This window comes from Podarcis muralis, chromosome 5, assembly GCF_964188315.1.
Source record: "Podarcis muralis chromosome 5, rPodMur119.hap1.1, whole genome shotgun sequence".
NCBI classification, from domain to species: Eukaryota; Metazoa; Chordata; class Lepidosauria; order Squamata; family Lacertidae; genus Podarcis; species Podarcis muralis.
In genome coordinates this window covers 73,820,728-73,837,432 of record NC_135659.1, presented here as the reverse complement: position 1 = coordinate 73,837,432, position 16,705 = coordinate 73,820,728, and the positions used below count along the sequence as shown (strand labels likewise).

Below are 16,705 nucleotides of genomic sequence, written 5' to 3'. Positions count from 1 at the left end.
GGCAAAAAGATGTAAACACAAGATTAGAGAAAGTGTTAATCTCCCTATTTTAATCAGACACAAATGAAACCGACATAATCTGTGGCCACCACCATACAGGTACATAGGACTCCCGCTCAGGCCTGCCAGTTCTATCGCCTTCCTGGTAAGTTAAAGGAGAAGTGGAAGAATCAGTCATAAATTGAATTGCTCTGCTTTCAGTTCCAGGTCAAGTGCATTTGCCCCAGAACTAAAATTAAATCAATTAGCTTTGACGTTCTCTATCTGATAGGTCGGCCCCACGGCTTTCTGCGGAAGTGTTAGCACTCACACATAAAACGAAATTTGGGCAACTGTCTAGTGTTATCTTCAGAAATGAAGAACCAGGATTTTGGCATGTCTTTCTCAACTGCTACTCCTGGAGGTAACATGCAGCTGGTGACAAGGGATGCCAGCAACCAAGTTTTGAGGTTCTGCCCTTGTTAAGGTGCTTGCCAAGTCCTCTGTACCAATAACTGGCTGAAACTGATGCCTCTTCAGCAGCAGTTAAAAGGCACAAAGGCTGATCCTATACGGGGGTTTTGCCATCAATTTCATAAGGACAAGGTGATGAACACCAGCTCTTCAAGAGTAATGAAGACAGCAAATAGGTGTGGGAATGGCAGAAGAACAGGAAGAAGTCAAGATTTTAGGGTGAGATCTGGTCTTTATTTACCTTCTTCACCAGCAGGTCAAATGTATAGTAAATGTAAGTTTCCAACATCTGTTTGGATGAGTAGTTTAAATTTTGGAAAAACATTTAGGGTGACTTTTTTTTTTTGCTCATCTGACAGCAGTGGAACAGGCAGACATTCAATAGGGGCAACTTTCCCAACATTGACATGGCTAACAAAGCTGGATTTCTACTATGCTGTTCTGCCAAGGTATAGTGCCAGTATCGGGTCGGTGGAAGACAATTTTAGTCTGATTTGAGCTCAGATGGAAATCTTCCGTTCAGTTGTGTCATGTGAATATAAAGCTATTGACTTTAGAAACACAGCCCAGGACCCCCAGGACCACACAGCTAATTCCCTTAGCCAAGAGGCTTTAGGCTTATATTTCTTCAATAGCAGCCCCCTTCTCCAAATTTCACATGGTAAGCCATTTTTGAAACACATGCAGAATGTGATATTATACAGTATAAGGGGTGGGTGGTTCTAAAACCTAGGGTTGCTCAACAACTTTTCACTTTTTGATGTATGGCAACCCTATAAAACCACAGCACTGAAATGCTACCTTTTTTCCCTTTCAGCTGAGTTTCAGTACATAATTTACTTTCTTATTCTAAACATGTATCAAGCTTATTTTTTAAAATGTATATATAGACAGTACCAAATGATCATTATGAGGTTTTATATAGGAAATTCCTAAGCTCAGTACAGATTAAATATGACAGAAAATTTCAGATCTCAACCAGACTGAGCAAGTGTTTAAGAATCAATGGTCATTGTGACCATAATCAGGATGTGAACACTGTGATTAACTTGATAGAAGGGGTGGGTGGGGAAATGAATAAGAATACAGTATAAATGTTTAAAAAATTACAGTTTCGTTGCAGGTATTTCATATGGGATTGTTTTTAACAGGACAATGCTTGTCTAAAATAATTAGAGTGAAACCCAGTTATTCCTGAAATGGTCTTGATCAGAGGAGACCTCCTACAGAATCTGGCTACAGAATCAAAGCTATTTGTTCTCATAATCTAATGACTATGTTTATTGGGTGCTCTAGATTCTAAAAGACTTTCTTCAAAGTGTGGGTACTCATGCTGTTCTCTAGAGGGTATTCATTCTACTCTCCAGGGTCCAGACCTCCATGTCTTTGGCTTACACCTGGTCAACAACTTCAGATCCCTTCTTCACTGACACGCAGCCTGAACCTACTTATCCACTGAATTCAGTGGTGCTTACTCTCGAGAAAGTGTGCATAGGACACTTTATTTTACCTTCTGTCTTTGACCCACTTACTTCATCCCTCCAGCCTCATTCAATCTCTTATCTAACATCCTTCATTACTTCCTCCAACATACTTTATTACCTCTAAAATTATGTGTAAGCCCCTTTCTTTGCTGAGGACCTTGGCATTAGCATCAACACCAGAATAAGATAACATGAATGAATATGAAGTGCTCTACTGTTGGCAAGGATCGAAAAATGATGTTTCCCCACTAAACATAATATTAAGGCATGATCCTGCCATCCCACTGAAACCAATGGAAGAAATGTGACTATTTACATATCTGTTTCCCATTGAAACCAATTGTCACAGACATAGCTGGTTGGTGCCCTTAGAACTCAACCTGATAAAAGTCCTCAGAACAAGAGTCTCTGCCAAACGTCTGTTTCTATTTTATTCAGATTACTTTTAATAATTTCTTTCCTTAGGACAAGGAAATATTTTCATTGGAGGAAGTTTGCCATGATCAGCCTCAGGGTAAAATGCATGGGGTAAAGATGCAAATTTAGGATTTTAAAATTTGTTTTTTTTCCTTCCTTTTTAGAAGTTATTTTATTTTACACTTACACACACAAACTGATGTCCTTCTAAAAAGTACCACATCCAACTGTGCTCTGTACACATGGGTTTAAACACTTGCTCATGAAGTTATGGAGCCATGAATGATATGGCAAGAAAAACTAGGATAGCTTTTATGCAAATAATCAGAGGGATTTCAAAAAGGCCATGTGTGATTAAGAGCAACGTTAATGCAAGCTTGACCTTTCAATAACTGTGAACCTCTGCAGCACCCATAAACCACTGCTGGCAGTTACAGCTGCTCAAAATGAACTTTCAAAGGGTCCATTTCACATCACATGACACTACTGAACTGAAGATTCAGACACAATCCATCTTCTAATTGAAGTCAATGGCAAAACTCCCATAGATTTTCATGGGTCTTACAGCCCCAGTAAAATTAAGGATATGCCAGAATGCCTCATGACTAGCCACCACATCAGCCCAGTGAAAGGAACAAATATGCAATTAGTGTATTTTTAAAGGAAAGACATCTGTCATAAGATATAGTTTTAAGTAGTTCCATTGGGACTTGTTTGGTTTATTTGTTATTTTTGTGTTCCAGTTTGCACATGAACCTGGTATCTCAATTTGTGACACCACACTGTAGAGAGTGTGATGTCATAAAGAAAGGCACTGATGTCATAGGCTCCCTAGTGCAACAACAAGGGACCAAAGGAAATGACAAGGCCATTTGGCCCTACTATGTACGTAACTCACTGGAAAGAAATTGAATTGTGATATATTCACTGGAAGCACCAATTAGTCTACCACTGGTAATTTCTACAATAACGAGTGTGTGATTTCATGCCGCTTGGTGATCAAGAATATAACCAGAGATAAATGGCCTTTCTTTGTAACTAAGAGGCATGAATATTTCTCCAACACTTCTTTAAAAACAACAACAACCCACATTGGAGTTTCAAAATAGACCTGCAGCCTTATTACTGGGACATTTTACTGGGTCATGTTGGGTTTCTCTCACCTTCAGATCCAAATCAAAATCCACGCTCGTGGATGGAGGGATGGGAATGGGGAAGATTAAACCCAAAAATAAAGGAAGCTGTAGATCAGAAAATGTATTTCTTGCTGAAAAGGGGGTGTGGGGGTGGAGATATAAAGCCCATGAAAAGCCCACAAAAGAACAACTATTGAACGTTGCCAGTTCAGGAGAACATAGGAGGTTTTCTCAAAGGGGTGAGGGGAGTGGGTTTATTTCAGAAAATGGACGAAGATGACCCTCTTGGCTGAAGAAAGCATTGTGAGGAACTGGTGAAGCTGAAAGTTAAAAGGATAATGCCCCACAGTGTAGACTTCCTGAAGTAGCTTAGTAGTTGTATTGGCGCTGGCATGGCTGGTAGACAAAGCTGCCTTGGTGTTTGGCCCGTCGCGGGCAGCACTCTCTGGTGCGGTTCTGCCGCTGCATGACTTTCTGACTGAACTTGTGCTTCTCCGACAGCTGCTTTGCCCTCTGAATCCGACGCACTTGGTTGACCTTCTCCAAGATGGCGGCCTTGGTGGCAAGAGAGGTGGAGTGGTGAGGGGCATGACGCTGCAAACGGCGTTCAGGTACCTCACTGCAGAAACAAAGGTACACAAGACTCAGGGTGGTTCAAGGCTCTTGGCAGGATTAGGCGTACTTGAGAGGACATAAAAGAGACTTCCGCTAAAGTTGCAAAAGGCCTTATTCATCAAAGCTACCGAAAACAGTCCACTCATAAGTGTAGCGGGGAAGCAGAAATAGTTGTGCCCTCCCAATGCGCCTGCCACAAAACATGGAACCAGTTGTATGCAGAGACAACTCATGCGATCTCCCTCCTCTCTGCAGGGATAGGGATGGAATGAACTGTCTGTGCATTTGAACATGTTACACATTACACTGTATACGTGGTGGGAACATATGAGCTTCACTGCCATCCTCCAGGTCTCAGGACTATTTCTACACCCTAGTCGCTTAAATAATAAAAAAAAGTGTGTGTAGGAAATCAGCTATATTTGAATGCGTTTGCATGTACAACATCAAAACAGTCAGATGCAAGAATAACACACCCAATTCTTTTAAAATGAAGTTATCATGTTCAATGATGGAAGAAGCAGAAAAGGCACAAGTACAGAACTGATCAACATTCTGCTTCAGTGGATGTTCCTGAGTTATTCTTATTTATTAAATTTGTATACCACCCTTCATACCAGGGCAGAATAAGAACACAAAATACATAATAAAACAAAACAAAAACAAAAAAATAACCCCCTCTCTCACATAGCATTATGAGCAGGGAGAACACTATTTTTTTCCACACAGGTAAAAAAAGGTAAAGGTAAAGAACCCCTGGATGGTTAAGTCCAGTCAAAGGTGACTATGGGGTGCGGCACTCATCTTGCTTTCAGGCCAAGGGAGCCGGTGTTTGTCCACAGACAGCTTTCCGGGTCATGTGGCCAGCATGACTAAACTGCTTCTAGCACAACGGGACACTGTGACAGAAGCCAGTGCGCACAGAAACGCCGTTTACCTTCCCGCCGTAGCAGTACCTATTTATCTACTTGCACTGGTATGCTTTTGAACTGCTAGGCTGGCAGAAGCTCCGACAGAGCAACAGGAGCTCACCCCATTTGGCGGATTCGAACCACCAACCTTCTGATCAGCAAGCCCAAGAGGCTCAATGGTTTAGACCACAGCGCCACCCGCACAATACTTAATTTCATAGACATCTATATTTCTAAAGATTGTGGCAATTGTCACTTTGGACACTATTTGCATTTGCTCTTCATCAGTTAATGAATTAATTTTAGAATGTCATCAGTCAAGACTCATTTGCCTAAATTAATTCTATTATTATTATTATTATGGTAATGAAATCTGATAGTGGGTGAGGTTGTTCTTAGTAGCCAATGTCTTGGCTCATTTCCCTGAAAGATCTGAGCTTACCCTTCAGGGATGTGCTCCTCAGGATTCTCCCTTTCCACAATGATGCTGCTGCTGGTGACATAGACGGACATACTGGGATGTTCAATCAAAAGGTCCTCCATGGGGTTGCTCTCCATGCTGACGGGGTCAGGACCTTCTGCAGTAAAACAGGGGGGAGGGGTAACAAACCAACTCTCGTCCATCAAGCAGGGGTCAGGCTGAGAGGGCATGGACCTGCTGACACAGTCACTGAGGGAGTGGGGCGAAGACGTGGTAGGTGGAGGGGACCCACGGCGGCAACGAGAAGCACAAACAGAATCCTTCTCACCTACCCGCCGCTCCTTACTGGAGGCTGAAGCGTAACTATCTAATGAGAGACAACAAGAGTCACCACCCACACAAAAACGGGAGGACAGCCAGAACAAGAGCAACGACAGCAAAAATAATAATTTAAAAAATTCAAAACCAAAGCAAAAAAAAAAAAAAAAGGTAGTTACCGTTGTTCAAAGCCATGCAAGGGTTGTGCAAGGCAGTGCAGGGGTGGGGAGAGGATTAAGAGGGGAGAGGTGGCACACACATTCAATATACAATGGATGGGAAGGAAGGGGTGAGGGAGGGAGAAGAGAAAGGGGGCATTATTAGTACAAATGACACCCCAAAGGCATTTTTGTAATTCATCCCAAAACCTTCCCTGAGGAGTCAGGGCTGGCTCAAGATGTTTTGCCACCCCAGGTAGCTGCGCCTTGCCACCCAAGCGGTGAGCCCCAGCAGCACTTGCAACTGCAGCTGCACCCCATCTGAGATTAGTTTCCCAGCATCCTTTGCAACAACGGCAGGGAACCTGGAGGTGCTCCTCTCAGAGTGTCTGTTGCCCCGTCAATGCCCCTAAAAACATGGCGGCCCCCAAGAGACGCCTGGGGTTGCTTGTACACACAGTCCAGCCTTGCAAAAGTGTGAGCCACCATGCTGGTTGAAGGAGGGGAATCAACAAGAGTGACGACCCACAAGCAAAGCAAGGAAGTCCTCCCATGGTGGGTTACCAAAGCGCCAGAGGAACGTGGAGCTACAAAGAGCGTTGCCAAATAGTAAGAGTGCCTAGCTCTCCCAAGATGGTGAAAACCAGACATATCATACCCACATGTGCTAATATATTTAAATGTATGCATATTTAAAAGGAATTACTGGTTCAAAAGAAGAAAGAAAAGAAGTAATGGAAGAATGAAATGGATGGCAAAACAATACAATAAGGTACAAGAAACAGGCAGGCTGGTACAGATGGCATCCCCTAATGGAGAAGGAGAGAAGACAGAGACCTCACCAGTTCATCTCCCTTTCCAATCCATCCCAACAGATTCAAATCCAAACACAGTGACTAGGAAGAGGGAAAACAGAAATGCTCCATTTGACATTAAGACAACAACCCTACACACAGTGATGTGCCACCAAGTCCCACTGACATACACATATATAGACACACACACACACACACACACACACACACACACACACAATATTTTAATACCAATATTATCCACTTGAGTGAGCACAATTATCCACCAGGACTTCCTTTTGTCTATCCTAAATCTTCCAACTTTGGAAGATTATGGGAAAGCGAGAAAAACTTATCTCTAACCTCCAGGTAAAGGAGGGAAAGCAAAGCAGGTCTGGGTGCCAAAAACGGTAGAGTTGGAACGCAGAGCAACTGCCAGTCACTATGGAGAGAATTCACTAGTTCACGAGGGGCACAACAAATCATTGCTTCCCGCTGTCATAATTAAGGGGACATCAGCATACTCGGAAAACTTGGCAACTAGCTAACCACTAGGGGCTGTAATATGAAGCAGCAGCCTAGTCAAGAAGACAGCAGAAGCGTCTCACTCTGGATGTTGTAACCCGGACACTGTTGTAACCTGTTCTGCAAATGCACAACCTTCAGAGAGTGTGGAGAACATGTTCTGCAACTTCCCACTAGCTTATGGGAAACCGGCTTTAAAAAATAGCCACGCAGAAGCTCATAGACCAGTGATGAGCAATAGAATACCATGAAGGTCCATCAAGTTGGGAGAGCAGTAAGCACAAGCTCCCAGCATCCGATTCTCCCATGCAGACTGTAATCCCCTACTTCACATCCCAGGCCTTCCCTGGGTGTACCCTGATCCTTAGGAGATGCTTCGCAGGGCATGCAGGGGGGAAAGGTGGAACATTTCCTTCGCACAAGCACTGCATTCATGCAACCTGTATCAGCACACAGAAACATATTTGCACATATTCATCTCCCATTGCCCTTGCCTCTTCCTTTCTCTATTGCCTCCTCTGCTTGAAACATAAACCAAGCAGGGACCCATGTGTTAACTTACATTATCCAGCAAAGTTTACATTGATGATAATGTGTATCACATACAAAGATTAATGTGTGCTCCTGTGCAAATTAAGGTTGCCATATGTTCTCTTTTTCCAGGACACGTCCTCTTTTTCATGGGTATGTAAAATGAGAGTCATCACAGCGATCCATAGTTAAAAGTAGAAGCCGGCAAATGTGTCCTCTTTTTTGCTCTTCAAAATATGGCAAAATATGCAAATAACATTCATTTTAGTGGGCCTTAGGTCACAACCATACCATACATTTAAAGCACTCTTATGTCAGTTTAACAGGCATCCTCTTAAAAAATCCTGGGAGCTCCAGTTTGTTAAGGGTGCTGGGAATTGTAGCTCCTTGAGTTATCTCCTAATAAATCTTGACACCTTTAACAAACTAAGACTCCCATGAATTATTATTATTTGGGGGGTGGGAGCCATGACTGATAAAGTCTTTTGAATGTATTGGTAGATGTGACTTCTGTATACAATCTCCTGGTGCACTGTGACCTCTCTCTCTCTCTCTCTCTCTTTCTGCCAGTGTGAGTTACTCTGGCTATCCTAGGTCATCTCACAAAACATGACCAAAATGTCAAAAGGCATGCCTGCAAAGTGTTTGTGACAGACCTGAGTTAGCCTCCCCACACTGGGTATCATGCCATCTAACACTGGATCTCACACTATTATTAGATATGTGGGGAGGTACTGCCTGAGGGCTGCAAAATGGGTTAGAGGGCCAAAATGACATCATATGGCAGATCTGTGAGTGGATGTCCAAACTTTTTTTGGGGGGGTGAGGGTGCTACTTGAACAATGTTGTAGGTCCATCCAGTTTAGATTAGCAGTTGCACTGGAGGAACATGTGTTTAACCCTTTTCCCTGTGCAGTTTCCCTGTTCTAAATCGCCCCCAAGCTGCTATTAGCTCTGCTAGGAGAAAAACACAATGTCCCTCTATCCAGCTTCTGTTTGGCCCTCTAGAGAGAGGTCAATTAACAGAGCAACTCCTCTAATCAAAATCAGAGCTCCCACGCAGCTACTTTAAAGTCAAAGGTTACTTGGGAGATCCATTGTTGAAGGTTAATTGAGGACTGATCATGGGGAAAAATAGTTTTAATAGTTTTTAAAACCCTTGCACACGTGCATGCGCGTGCACACACACACAGTTTTGCAGTGTTGGGTTTTCTTGTTGTGAGAAAATCTTGTATATTTCAGTATGAGAATGCAAAGTGTCTCATTCCTCTTATGGATGCCCCTTATTCATGCATATGTGCAAGAATTCTCAAACATTTGGCAACACGGCTGCATCTCATTGGTCCAGCTAACTGGCCCTGTGTCTCATAGGATGTTACTCAATCTAGACAGTATTAGCTCATCACCAAAGATATAATTCAGTGAAAGGTTCACTGGGGCCTTGGTTAGGGCTTGTGCAATTCCAGTACCAGGAAGAAGGTGGCAATAATTAGCCCTGACTGACAGGAGGAATGCAGGATCTTAAAAAAGAAAAGAAAATGTAAACAGCATCGCTTCTTGGCAGGGTGTGTAGCTGAATGAACACACAGACCAAAATATCAACAAGCATGTTAAGTGTTATTAAAGCAGGAGTGGAGAATCTGCAGCCTTTTAGATGTTGCTGGACTACAACTCCCATTATCCCTAACCATTTACTGCACTGCCTGGGACTGACAGGAGCTGGAGCCTAACAGCATCTGGTGGACCACAGGTCCCCCACCCCTTGAACTGAAGTATTTTTAGATTTTCGAAACAAAGGGAAAAAGAAAAGAGTGGGGTTGTTGTGTTAAAAGTTTCAAAATGTGCCTCTAACCTAGATAAATTAAGGAAACTGTTTTCCTTCAAGCATTTTCCTGATGTGCCCATCAGTCTCACTAATCCTGCTCATCATGCCATTTTTTGCTAACAACATCATTGTCAACAACATGGGCTAATTGGAATAATACAGTGGTACCTCGGGTTAAGAACTTAATTCATTCTGGAGGTTTGTTCTTAACCTGAAACTGTTGTTAATCTGAGGTACCACTTTAGCTAAAGGGGCCTCCTGCTGCTGCCGTGCCGCGACGGCGCAATTTCTGTTCTCATCCTGAAGCAAAGTTCTTAACCCGAGGTACTATTTCTGGGTTAGCAGAGTCTGTAACCTGAAGCGTCTGTAACCTGAAGCATCTGTAACCCAAGGTACCACTGTACAGCATAGCAGTTAAGAAGTTGGAGAAAATGGCACCCATGGTTAAGTGCTCACAGAGATCTTGAATTAAGGCTCTGATTTTGGCATCAAGACTCTGGCAATGGGACAGCATCCCTCACTGCACCTGAGAGCAACAGACTAGTTAGGGGCGGGCTGCATGGGGTGGCACACAAAGCTCTGCCCTCTAACCCCTGCCCACCACTGCCCACCACCCCAGCATCTACTGCCTGAGGTGTCCCCTTCGCTATGTCTAATGGCAGGCCTGGCCCAATTCCTTTCTTCTATTTTATAGAAGTGCGGAATATCAGTCAAGGCTAGAAGCTACATCCTCTACCTCAGAAATTTTCTCTCTCTCTCCCCTAATCCCTGATGTGCACAGACTGACTATCATTAACTTGTGTTATAAGCAGTGGCGTAGCGTGGGTTGTCAGCACCCGGGGCAAGGCAAGTAATTTGCGCCCCCTAACCCGCGGATTTGCGCCCCCTAACCCGTGGATTTGTGCCCCCTAACACTAACCCCCAGATGTTGCACCCGGTGCGGCCGGCCCCCCCTGCACCCCCCACACTATGCCACTGGTTATAAGGCAATGACAACATGTTGCTTCTCCTCCCAGAGGCCAGGTTTTGGAAATAAGTCCTTGGCCAAACCCTGGTTCAAATTAAGCTGTGCTTTAGACAGGGGTATCAACTTGAATAAAATATTGTGGGGGGGCCCAGGTAAGCCCCGTCTGACAGAATCAATCACATGATGCAGTGCACACACCCCGTTTGAATGTGAATGCCCATCAACTTTGTGGGGGCCTGCCTAGGAGTTGGCTCCTATGGCTCTAGATCAGATAAAGGAAACCTAAGGTACTTCAAATGTAGCTGGGACTCCAACTCCCATCAACCTCAGCCATCATGGCTAGCTTTCTCTGTTTCTCCACCTTCTCCCTGTGTGCCACATTTCAGTTTCCTAGCCAGGGCTTCCTTCTTTGTACTAGGCACCTTTGTATTTCAAAGCATGCAACTAATGAATACACCAGATGTATTTCTCACTCAAATACAGGCCAGTCTCTTTTGTTCCCTCTCTGTGTGCAACAAGTTGCACTGCATACAGTAAAGGTGAGGACAGGAAGTGAAGCTGAAATCAGTGTTGCGGCATCTGTTGCCCGGCAGTATTGCTAGATGTGGTTTTCCAAGGTAATTGTGTTTTTCTTGGTGTGGAGCAAACGTCTTGGGACAGCCTTGTTTTGTTATTAGTCTGGGCTGTGGAAGCTGAGAGAGGGAGTGGGATGAGCAAAAACAGAAACTGAGTTTCTGATCACTGTAAAGCTTTGAGAAAGGAGCGAGGCCTTTTCAGATTATCAAGGATAGGATGTTAAACCCACTCAGAGAGTAATCCTAACTGAATACAGTCAGATTTATGCCCACATGTTCATTATTACTGTGCAGTGAACTAGGAGAAGAGAAATGCTCTTCCTGCCCCTTATCTCAACATTCACACATTGGGGGATGACCCAGGGGGAGAGTGGGAGAGCACCTGCCAGGTTTAATCCCTGGGATTTTTGGTCTCACTTTTGTTACACAAGAGCGCCCTTTCATTTGGCTACAATGCAGGAAAACACTGGGGAAAACATCACAGAACAACTGGTAAATCAAAGCGATGTGCGGATAGTCAAGTCAATCCACCACTAATGTACTATTATTGTGTCAATGACATGTTGAAAGTACACCTGTAAAACAAAACAAAACACCTCAGTCTGCAGGGACCCTCAGGCAATCTCCAAACGCCAGGCAAAAAGCATTTTGAGGACATAACAAACAGGGCTTGCTTTCCAACTGATAGGTAGCTTTATTCTTAGCTCCCTCTTAGGCTATCTAAAAATATCTGTAACACAAGCATGAGCCTGGTGGATGTTCCCCCCCCACACACACACATGGCAATGGATTGTCAGTAGGAACAGAAAAGGGTGGATCTATGCGACGCACAGCATAGTTTACTTGGGTTCTCTCTGCTAAATTTGCAAGCAAAAAGGGTCATAGATTGGTTGCCACTGGGTGCTGAGTCATCTGACTTCCGCTCAGCAAAATGGCAAAGGCAAAAATCAGTGACTAAGATGGAGGAGCTTTCACTTGCCTGAGAAACTAGCAGCTAGGCAGCTACGAAGACCTTCAAAGCGAAGGATGCAGCCTTAAACACACTTACTTGGGAGTAGGTTTTGAATAAACTTCTTTGGATTTGGTGAAGGAGACCTTGAATTAGCACTGATTCTTTAAAAGTGGTATGTCATGTGAGTTATCAACAATATCAAGCCAATCTTTTTAAAAATAAAAGAAAGCACAAAGTTCTCCTAGAGAAGTACTGGAAAGAATTGCTTTCAGAAAAAGCTGTTTTCTATGACACCTGTGCAAAAACCAGCAGCTAAAGCTAAACATGATCACCTGCTAGATGCTCCAGATCAATCCAGTTTTAAAGGAACAGCAACAGAGATGGATTCAAAAGCTGGCAACACAAAGCTGGAGCCCATGAAGAAGGCTGATAGGGCAGAAAGCAGGGAGATAAATGCTAGGAAGAGCCAGAGCCAATAACAGGCACCGCCAAATAATTCTACTTTTACCCCTATCCTCGTTCCTGCTGAATTCTACAAGGGCAACACTTGAGACGGAGAAGGAGAAGGAGATACAGGCAGTGCTATCCCTTGGACTGGTTGTAAGAAAGAAGTTAGGCAGGTGGGGCTGTCTGAGGGCAGACTGAGGTTGGTGCAGGGGCGGAGGAAGGGGGTGGAGGGGGCTGGTCACCCCGTGTGCCACTTGGGGGGGTGACAAGATGGCCCCTGCCTCCCCTCAGCTGTGCACAATCCGTATTGGTGCCGCTCATGCGGCGTCCGTACAGGATACCGCACATGCGCAGTCCGTATGTGATGTTGCTCGTGCAGCAGCCCACATGGACACCATGTAAGCAGCAGCCCATACGGAGTGCGCATGTGCAACATTCCATACGGACTGCGCACGCACGGAATGCCACACATGCGCACTCCATACCGTTCCTCCGCCACTGGGTTGGTGGGGCAGTGCTTCATTTGCCCAAATGGATCAACTTTCACTTAGTATGCTGTAGATCTAGAATCAGGTTTCATGTCTGGAAGTTTTGACACTTCTGTGTATTTTTGACACTTTTTTTGACACTTCTGTGTATACAGTGGTACCTCCGGTTACAAACTTAATTCGTTCCAGAGGTCCGTTCTTAACCCAAAACTGTTCTTAACATGGGGCGCGCTTTTACTAACGGGGCCTCCCGCTTCTGCTGTGCTGCAGGCACGTGACTTCCGCTCACATCCCGGGGCAAAGTTCGCAACCAGGAGCATCTACTTCCAGGTTAGCGGAGCTCATTACCTGAAGCGTTTGTAAGGAGGACAGTAGGTAACCAGAGTTCCACTCTATTAAGGAATCAATAAAGAACTACAGCCAGGCTGCATTCAATCAAGGTAGATGATGCTTATAAATAGACCTCATCACTCAAAAAGAAGGAAGGACGGAGAGAGAAAAATACTTTCAGCCGCTAGGAAAAAAATGTCTCCATCTATTCCATCACCAAATAACAAGTACTTGTGGCTTTTTTAGCATAAAGCGGATGCTCAAAAATAAAAATGCTGACTGTAGTTTGACTTCAAGAAAGACGACATGATGCTTTCAGATTTTATGAAATCAGCCTGCTGCATTCATTCATTGGTGCCAGCCCATTCATTGGAAGAACAGGGCATTTGATGTATGAAGCTCTTGCAAGTGCTGCTATTGCCAGGATTGGGAATTAGAGTATGGATTAGGAACAATGGCACAACTGAATCCTGAACACAAGATCAGAGCAAAATTATAGCCAGCCTAAAGCCAAGGCTCCCTAATGGCAAGGATAGCCTCTATCACAATTGTTCTGTGATGAGCAAGGAGGTAGCTCACTCGCCAGCTGAGATCCACCCTGGAGCCTGGATCTGCCTGCAAAAGGCAGAGCTAATCTGCTGGCTGCACTTGGCTGCCAACCCTTAACTCATTCTTTCTCTCTGCTTCCATTTTAGGCATATAGAACGGGCTCAGCACTGAGAGAGAAATACATGCTAAGTTGGGAACAGGATAAGTCAGGAATAGCCAGCTAGGGAGTTTTGTGTTTGTTGCATAAGATGAGCCCAAGGGAAAAGCAACTGCCCAGATGCCTGCTTTCCTTCCCTTGTTTGCTGCTGTATCATGCAACCAATAAGGCCAGGAGAGTTGGAGAAGAAGGACAGGCAGCTGGGCTGCCGCATCACCGGAGAAGGAAAAGACAGGCAACAGGCAAGATAACTGACTCATAGAGCTACAAGAGTTCTAGCTTGGTTGAAAAGTGGCACTATACACCTGAGTGCCTTATTCAGAACCAGGTTTGTGAGACACTCCGGCATCTGCAGGTAGCTGTGACTTCCAGGCAGAACAGAATCATCTTCCACCCTAGGTAGTGTAGCCAAAATTAGGATACATTCACTTTGCTAGGCCATAGCAAAGGTCCATGCAGTCCAGAATTCGGTCTCCAGCTGTAGTTAGCTGCATGACCTTCTCATCGTGTGTGTGTGTGTGTGTGTGTGTGTGTGTGTGTGTGTGTGTGTTTAGAAATTTTTCAGTTATCCCCTGATCCGTGGAGGGCACAGCAACACCTTTCATTCCAAAACCTAGAGAACCAAAACTACTTAGAAAGTTCTGCCTTTTGTGGAACCTCTTAAACTGCCTTTTGCAAACTGATCTGAATTTTGGGAAACACTACCAAAGCCAAGGGTAGCTCAGCTTACAGCTGAGTTCTAGTTTTAGTGCTCAGCGTTGAAGGTTTGAAGAAGCAGAGACTATGTGGGTGTGAGACAATAAGAAACAGGGGAAGGAAGAAGACAGAGTACGAGTTAGGGGTAGCAGTCAGCTAAGCTTTACTCAGAGTAGACCCATTTAAAGTAATGAACATGACTAAGCTTGGCCCATTAATTTCAGTGGGTCTATTCTGAGTAAAACATAGTTGAATACCACCCAGTATTATTTCGTTGGAGAGAATTGGAAAAATGCAAACACAAATGGTAAGCTGCAAAGAGGGAGGCTGGGACAGACTTACAGACTTGTTTGGAGAGGACTCCACTAAGCAACCACACACCTAAATGGTACTGACCCCAGCCACAACCTCTTTCCATGGCTCCCTCATGGCACCTGCGAATAGGGGCCTGGAGGCTCCCCACACCTCCTGCTCAGGACTGGTGGCCTCTTTCTACCCCCTTCCTGGCCAGTGCTGCCCCACAGGCAAATCTTGTCCAGACTGAGCTTCAGATCCTCCACACACTGACACTACTCTTCCCACAGAAACAACTGCTTATGGTTGAAGAAAGCTGAGCTGCTAGCCCTCAGGAAGGAGCTCTATTATCTAGTAGCAACAAACCACAACTCCTCAATTCTCCAGTTTGAGAGTTATGGCTCTTAAGTCAGGGACAGGGAACCATTGGCCCTCTAGATCAGGGTCTCCAGTTGTTTTTGGACTACAACCCCCATCTTCCCTAGCTAGCAGGACAAAGTGGCCAGGGATGATGGGAATTGTAGTCCCAAAACAGCTGGAGACCCAAGGCTGGGGAAACCCTGCTCTAGATGTTGATGAACTATAACTCTCATCAGCCCCAGCAAGCATGGCCAACGGCCAGGGATGATGGTAGTTGAAGTTCAGCAACATCTGGAGGGCCAGAGGTGCCCTGCCCCAGCACCCGTTCTAGGTTGACCCTGATCATTCCCTCTCATATTTCTCACCTGGAAGATCAATAATGAGCCACCCATCTTCTTCTTCCTCTTTAGAGACAAACGGCTTAGGTTCCTCAAGGTCCTCAGGTGCGCTGCTGTCACTGAAGAAGAGGCTGGTGAGGCGCTGGAACATGGCTGGAGAATTATTTCAGAGGTGGACTTGGGAACGAAAGGCGGGGATGAGTTTGTAGGCGCTGGCTTGAGCGTGTGGAAGCTGGTGTGGAGGCAGGAGCACGAGTTGGGGAGTGTTGGATGGACGGATTCCTTGCCAAGGGCGGGAGCTGCTTGTTTTCCTAAGCGGAGTCTTATCTGAGTTGAGTTACGTAGATAGTGCAATCATAAGGTTCTTCACTTGGCTTCAGTGCAAAGGCCTGCCAAAGAAAGGGAAAATTCATTCAGGCCAAACACTGATGGAATCACGAGGAACTCAGATGGCCTGGAGGAAGGGTGAGAAGGGAACCCTTGCATGAACCGTCATCCCAATTCATCACGGCCATTTCTCTTTATTCTGCCTCCTACACATAGTGCCTTCTCAACTGCATTCCCACTGGGCTGCCTGCTGGGCCTTCCTCACTTTTACTATAGAAATAAACACCTTGCAAGATGGCTGGGTTGAGTTCTCTCACCCTACAGGGTGCCCCAGGCAAGGAGTAGCCTGTTCGCTTTGATTACGGTTAACCTACTTCCCCTCACATGCAGGCAAAGAAAACAAGTGTGGCTTCTCTTATGCCAACCCAGATGTTTTGGATGCCAACTCCCACCAGCCCCAGCTAGCTGGGGGTGGGGGCACCAGGTGGGCGAAGGAGGCCCTAAGCCAGGGTTTGGCAACCTAAGGCCCATGGGCCACAAGTGGCCCTTGGGGAAAATTTAACCAGCCCATGAACCCCCCACCACCTGTTCAGGGACCCCGGCCACCTGCTCTGTCGGCTCCCGTGCGCTGCACTAA

The 16,705-nt window shown here is 45.1% G+C and overlaps 1 protein-coding gene across 7 annotated transcripts in view; it reads right to left on the bottom strand.

Annotated features, from left to right (window-relative positions):
* Positions 1 to 23: 23 nt before the first annotated feature.
* TP53INP2 (tumor protein p53 inducible nuclear protein 2) overlaps positions 24 to 16,705 on the bottom strand; it is a 53,490-nt gene continuing 36,808 nt past the window's right edge. For 4 of the 7 annotated variants that reach the window (XM_028734903.2, XM_028734901.2, XM_028734902.2 and 1 more), the window contains exons 2-4: positions 15,769 to 16,130; positions 5,459 to 5,804; positions 24 to 4,109 (exon numbers count right to left, since the gene is read on the bottom strand). In XM_028734903.2, coding sequence (XP_028590736.2) covers positions 3,860 to 4,109; positions 5,459 to 5,804; positions 15,769 to 15,892 — 720 coding nt within the window. In that variant the 5' untranslated portion in view covers positions 15,893 to 16,130 and the 3' untranslated portion in view covers positions 24 to 3,859. The remainder of the gene's footprint in view (positions 4,110 to 5,458; positions 5,805 to 15,768; positions 16,131 to 16,705) is intronic. The other 3 variants (XM_077929225.1, XM_028734907.2, XM_028734906.2) reach the window with 3 other exon arrangements.